The sequence below is a fragment of the Phocoena phocoena genome, chromosome 15 (assembly GCF_963924675.1).
Source record: "Phocoena phocoena chromosome 15, mPhoPho1.1, whole genome shotgun sequence".
Taxonomy (NCBI): Eukaryota; Metazoa; Chordata; class Mammalia; order Artiodactyla; family Phocoenidae; genus Phocoena; species Phocoena phocoena.
The window spans coordinates 87610143-87616236 of record NC_089233.1 but is presented as its reverse complement, the minus strand read 5'-3'; the positions used below and the strand labels follow the sequence as shown (position 1 = coordinate 87616236).

Genomic DNA, 6094 nt, shown 5'->3' with positions numbered 1-6094 from the left:
TGGCCGGGACAGGGGCTAGGGGTGGGGCAGGGGGGGGCAGATCCAAGCCCTCCCTTCCCAGAAGGGTGGTTGGCAGCTGCTCTCTGCAAGAGGAGGGGGCCTTGGCGGAGGAACCCAACCAGCCTTAAGTGCTGCCCAGGAGGAGGTGCCCATGCACTCTGCCAGGCTCTTTCTTGCCACTGGAAAGGGGTGGATGGAGAGAGACGCCATGAATCCTTGACCCCGGCAAAGTGGCCACAACTTCTGCCAGAGAACTTGAGGCAGCTCCCGTCCTAAGCTGACAGCCAGGTCCCAGAGTTTCCGGTCGTTTCTTTCTCAGAATCCAGCCCAAGGAGGCCCCTGCCCAGATTCCCAGCTCGGAAGCACCTCCCACCTGCCCAGGGCAGAAACCATTATCGGTCCTGCCTCACAATGGAGGCCACGGGGCCGGAGAGCCCGGACAGCCGAGGTTTCCCCTTGCCAGGCACAACGGGCGCCGGCCTCTCTTGGGACAACGGCACCAGACACAGCGTCACACTCCCTGAGCCGCTGCCGGCTCTTCACGTGTTCCTGCCGGTGGCGTACGCTGCTATCTGCGCCGTGCGGCTAACGGGCAACGCGGCCGCCATCTGTGTGATCCTGAGAGCTCCCAGGATGAAGACGGTGACCCACGCGTTCACCCTGAACCTGGCCATCGCGACGACTCTTCACACCGGTGCCGCCCACCAACATCGCCGAGCACGTGCTGCAGTGCTGGCCCTTTGGGGAGCTGCTCTGCGAGCTGGTGCTGGCCACCGACCGCTGCAACATCTTCTCCAGCGTCTACTTCCCGGCCGCCGTGAGCACGGACCTACCTGGTGGTGCCGGCCGCGGTGCGGCCCCGCCGCACGCCCCGGCACACTGTCCACGGGGCTAAGATCCCCAGCCTGTGCACCTGGCTGGGTGTCACTGTCGCGATGCTGCCCTTCTTCACCTTCGCCGGAGTCTACAGCAATGAGCTACAGGTCACAAGCTGCGGGCTGAGCTGCCCACGGCCTGAGCGGGCCTGGTTCCAGGCAATCAGCATCTACACGCCGGTGCTGGGCTTGGCGGTGCCCACGGGCACCCTCGATGCTCTCTACGTGGAGGCTGCAGGCCCTGCGGCTCCACTCTGGAGCCAAGGCTCTGGACAAGGCCAAGCGGAAGGTGAGTCTCCAGGTCCTGGCTGTGCTGGCCGTGGGCCTGCTCTGCTGGACGCCCTTCCACCTAGCCTCAGTCGTGGCCCTGACCACAGACCTGCCCCAGACGCCACTGGTCATCATCATCTCCTATGTCGTCACCAGCCTCGGCTACACCAGCTCCCGCCTCGACCCCTTTCTCTAGGCCTTCCCGGACCACAGCTTCTGGAAGAGCCTCTGCCCCACGTCCCAGTGCCCGGAGGCATAAGCACCCCACCTCGTGGCCCACGCAACCGTAGAAAAGCTCTGCTCCTTTAGAGCGACACCCCACTTGTTCACATCCCATCACTATTTTCTCCAGACAGAAAGAGGAAGACCCACGAGGGCTGGCCACAAAGCCCGCAGAGGTGGCCATGGACCCAGCCCTGTCTCTGCCTCCTAGACAGCCCTTGGGTGGCCAGCTGCAGGGATTCGGGTCCCGCCGACCCAGGCAGATGGTCCTGGCACAACAGACATCCTGGGGGGCACCTGGGGCAACAGAGCCAGGTGTTGCTGTAAAAGCCAAAGGCGCACATCAAAGGAGGCCATGAAGCGCACTCTCACAGCCCAAAACTCAGGTGACATTTCACCAGGAGGCCTGCGCCCGTGTCCCCTCCTGGCTCCCTCAGCAGGGCTCAGGCTCCCTTGAGCACCCCATGCCCCTTGTGCCCTTCATGCCGATGCCTGTGGTCCCCTCCCATGTCCTGCTATAGGACCCAGGGCGCTTCTGCCAGGACCTCTGGAGGGGGCACCTGTCACTTAGACAGGCTGGCACCTGGACCCCTTCCCCCCTGAGGTGTGGCCTGGGGCCTAGACTCTGCCAGCAGGGGCTCCACCTGGGGGTGGGGTGGGAACACTAAGGGGCTGGCTGCTCAGAGACCATTTCTTCCACAAGTCCCTGAAGACAGCTTTGGTGGGCCTCGGCCAGGCTCCGCACTCTTGGCCCCATGGCTCCCAGCTGCTTCCAGGCCTGGAGCTCCAGCCTTGCCGTTCCGTAAGTCACCTGCCCGGCACCCGATAACCCTGCGAGGCTTATGGGGCCCCAGGTTGGTTTTAGTCCTTGTGACACGGCTCTAGTCAGTCTGTCCCGCCGGCAAGCAGGACACACCTTTCGCCACCCGGTGAGGTGGCCCCCAGGCTGCATGGCCGCCTCCCCCCCCACCCGGTCACGTGGAAGAGCTCGGACCCACGCCCCTCTCCCCTTCCCTCTCTCAGCCTGAAACAACTCAGAGGCTACCTCCGTCCTGTTATCTTTCTGACCACACGGTATTCGTAAGCTATTACTGTATAAAACACTCCCCCAAAATTAGCAGCTCAGAACAACATTTACTAGCTCACAACTCTTGTGGGTCAGGAACCTTCCAGCAGCTCTCAGCTGGCTCCAGCTCAGGGTCTCTCATGACATTTCAGGCAGGACTTCAGCCGAGGTCCCGATCACCTCAAGGCCACACTGGGGCTGGAGGAGCTGCTTCCCCTCGTGGCCACTGGCCGGAGGCCTCGGTTCCTGGCCCTGCGGGCTGTCCACAGGCTGCTTGGGCATCCTCCAGGGGGTGGCAGCGAGCCCACAGGGCAGCATCCGAGAGAGCCAGGCGGAAACGCCCACACCTTTAAGGCCTGTCTAGGAAGCCATTCTGCCACTTTCTGTTCCTTAGAAACGAGTCCCCAAGTCCCACCCACACTCAGGGGCTGTGGCCACTTCTCAAACCGCCACTAGCACCCAGCCTCTCCCACGAAGAACTAGCTGTTCCCGATCCGCTCTCTCACTGTGTTGCAGTCACACCTCTCCAAGCAGCAGCCGTGATTACCTCGTCAGCGTTCATCCTGCTCCCTGCGAGCTCCTCGAGAGAAGAAGTTGCGGCTCCTACACCCCAGCTAAGACCCCAGCTGGGCCGAAGCGAGGCGTGAGTGCGCGTGGCGTGAGTGCGGAGCAGCAGGGGCGGGGCTGTGTCAGCCGGAAGCCCAAGGGAACGCCGAGCCGAGCAAGGGTCTCCCACCCCGTCCCCAGCAGAACATCTCCCTAGCACAGGAGGTGCCCACCAAGCCTCCTCAACGGACCCCACACTTTTTATTCCCTGGAGTGGCCCCCGCCCCACACACAGCCCAGCAACGGGAGCCACCGTCTGGCACTGGGAACTCCATGGTGGGGACCGAGGAGGGGCAGGCCCAGCCAGGCGGTCCACATCCGATGGGAGGGAGGGTCTTCACGCAGGGCCCGCGACACACCAAGGGTGGGGGAGACGTGGGCCAGCCAAGGTTGGGGGGAGAGGAGAGCCCTCACCGGGATCCCGCCCGAGTGAGTTGTGGACCCCGGGGAAAATGCCGCCCCCTCCACCGTGACTCCGGAGATGGACTGGGGAACGGGGAGGGAGTGTCCCCATGCCCTGGGGTCCTGGGCCCAGAGAGAACTGGCCCTCTCCTTCCACTCCCCAAATCCCCTCGCCGTGGCCCGGACCCCGGCCCCGCACCACCCGGCGCGACCCCTGGGCGCAGTCTCCCGCGGGCCACAGCGCCCCTGGTGGGCAAAGTCCAGAGCGCCAGGTGAGCCCGCAGCTTCCCCGGTCCAGCCGATCCGCTGACCCCTCCCCCGCCCGGCCTTCCCCCACTACCCCGTGAGGAAGGTTCGGCGTCCCTTCTGCGCAGGCGGGGAAACCAAGGCTCAGCGAAGCCGGGAGACTTGACCGAGCCCAGCTGGTGGGGGTTGGGCGGGGGCGGGGATTGGGGCAAGGAAAGGGGCAGGGGGCGAGGTGGCGATGCAGGCTGGAGGCCGGGTCGGAGCGGTGGGGCGTGGAGGTGGGGGCGAGGCGGGGCTGGAGGCAGGGGGCGGGGTCGGAGGTGGGAGCCGAGGAGAGGTCTGGGTGCAGGTGGAGAGGACGAGCCGTGGTCCCGCTTCCGAGGTCCCGCGGGCTGCTGGCCGGCCCCTCAGCCCTGCCTGGACGGGGACGAGCGCAGACGCTGGCTGTGGGTTCGGCCTGGTTGGCAGCCCGGAGGCCACCCTGAGCCGCCTCCTCCTCCAGGACCCCGCTGCCTCCTGAGCGCCCCCCGTGCTAACTGCCACTGACCGTCTTGCACAGGGCGTTCCCAGATGGCCAGAAGCCCAGGAGGACATCTGTGCCCTGGAAGGGCAGTGTCGGCAGCACCAAAGTGTCCGCCGGGGCCAAGCTACAGATGTAAATGTCGGCTGTCTTCATCCTGGTGTGTCTGCAGAGGACGGGGAGGAAGAGGCTTCGTTTGGCCACCTTGGCAGACCTGGCAGCGAAGGGCAAGGGGCCATCACAGGGGGCACCCTAAACTTTCCCTTGATGCTAAATTTTTGTGTTAACAGCAATTTGCTTGTCATTAAAACTTATATAAACCCGGACATTGGCCCCTCTGCCTGTGCCCAAGCACCGCAACCGAGCTGGCCCTGGATGCCCCTGCAAAGCCCCTCTCTCTGACAGGGTTGTCTGCCCGACGGTCAGCCTGGGTAGAACCGGGCCCACGCAGGAGCCAGGAGGATATCAGAATCTCAGGGCTGCCAAAGGAAGCAGTTCTATGCATCTGTCATCAAACTCCCTTGGATCCGCCCAAGGAACGAGAAAGGAGCTAGAGCGGGGGGAGGGGGGAGTGAGGAGAACCCATAGCCCACTGTGGGGAAGCACCCACCCACTGGATCCACAGGAACCTCTGGCTACAGGGGTGGGGAGTGCAGCGCTTGATTGCTGGGGAGAAACTTTGTGCTGAAGCAAAGAAGACAGGCCCCCGGCACGTCATGAACTAGTCGACCCCTTCCCAAAGTGGGACAGTCTGCCAAGCACAGAGCCAGGTGGAGAGCACAGAGCAGGTTGGAGGACGAATCTACTTACACCCCACGTGCTAATCCCAGAGAATTTACCCCAATGGCCCCCCAAAGAGTCAGAAACACCTGTTGCAAGCAGAGCGCCCTGACCAGCGTGCAGGGGGTTATTCTGACCCTCCGTCACGGCCCCTGGAGACAGTTCAGGGCTGGTTACGTGCAGGGGAAATCACACAGTCCACACGCATAGATACGTGGAGACACATGTTACACCAGCACAAATGCACATGTCTTTCAGCCTTGGCACAAAAATGCTGCAGCCATTGTGGCTCTGGTCCTCAGAGCCTCCCGCTGCTGGCAGCACGGACAGAGCCCCGTCCTCCCCAAGAACGACCCCACGTGGCCGGGGTCCCCAAAGCAGGAGAGGCCAGTCCAGAGTCAGCACCTCCTCCTCTTTCCAGGTGCCTCCGCTCACCCGGCCAGGTCTGCAGCTCAGCCAGCAGGTAGAGGCAGCTCTCCCACTGCAGATGTCTCAGCAGCTTGTCTGCAGGGAGAACGCTTGCCAAGTCACCGAGCTGCAGCCTCCATCTGCAAACTGGGAGGGTACTTCTCTGGGTGGTCACAGCGGGCAGGGTCCCCACGGCTCAGATGGTCCTTGCAGCTTCCCTCAAGCAGGTCTGCCAGCCCCAGCTCTCCTTCCAACTCTGCATACGAAGCCGCCTCTGACTGGGAAGGTCAGGCTTCCCCCACAGATAACTGGAGGCTTGTAAATGAAGTAGGGCGTCAGTCACTGGGGGTGCAGGGCAGAACCTGTCCCAACTGGCATCCTTCCAAGGCCACCAGGACCCAAGCAGGACACAGGGTCCTGACAGCTGCACAGCCGCTGACCTCTGATGGAGTCTGAAAGGAGGGCTTTGAGGGACAGCCCGAGGGGGGCCCAGGCAACCCAGACAGAGAACCACAGAGCCCTCCCCACCCCACAGCTGAGACCAGGCACATGGGGCTGCTTCACAAATGACAGCGTGGCCTGCAGCGGTCCTCCTGACCACCTCGCAAACCTGAACGGCCATGTCTGCGGCGCAACAGTTCATGTGTCCTGGAGGGAACAGGCTTGCTGAGAAGCCTCCTAGAGGAGTTCCACTCTCAG

The 6094-nt window shown here is 63.5% G+C and overlaps 1 protein-coding gene across 1 annotated transcript; it reads left to right on the top strand.

The window, feature by feature from the left end:
• The first annotated feature begins 411 nt into the window (after positions 1 to 411).
• Positions 412 to 1404, top strand: NPBWR2 (neuropeptides B and W receptor 2). Its single transcript, XM_065893335.1, is given in 4 exon segments — positions 412 to 680; positions 682 to 828; positions 830 to 1102; positions 1104 to 1404. Coding segments are annotated over 4 exon segments (990 nt in total).
• Positions 1405 to 6094: the final 4690 nt, after the last annotated feature.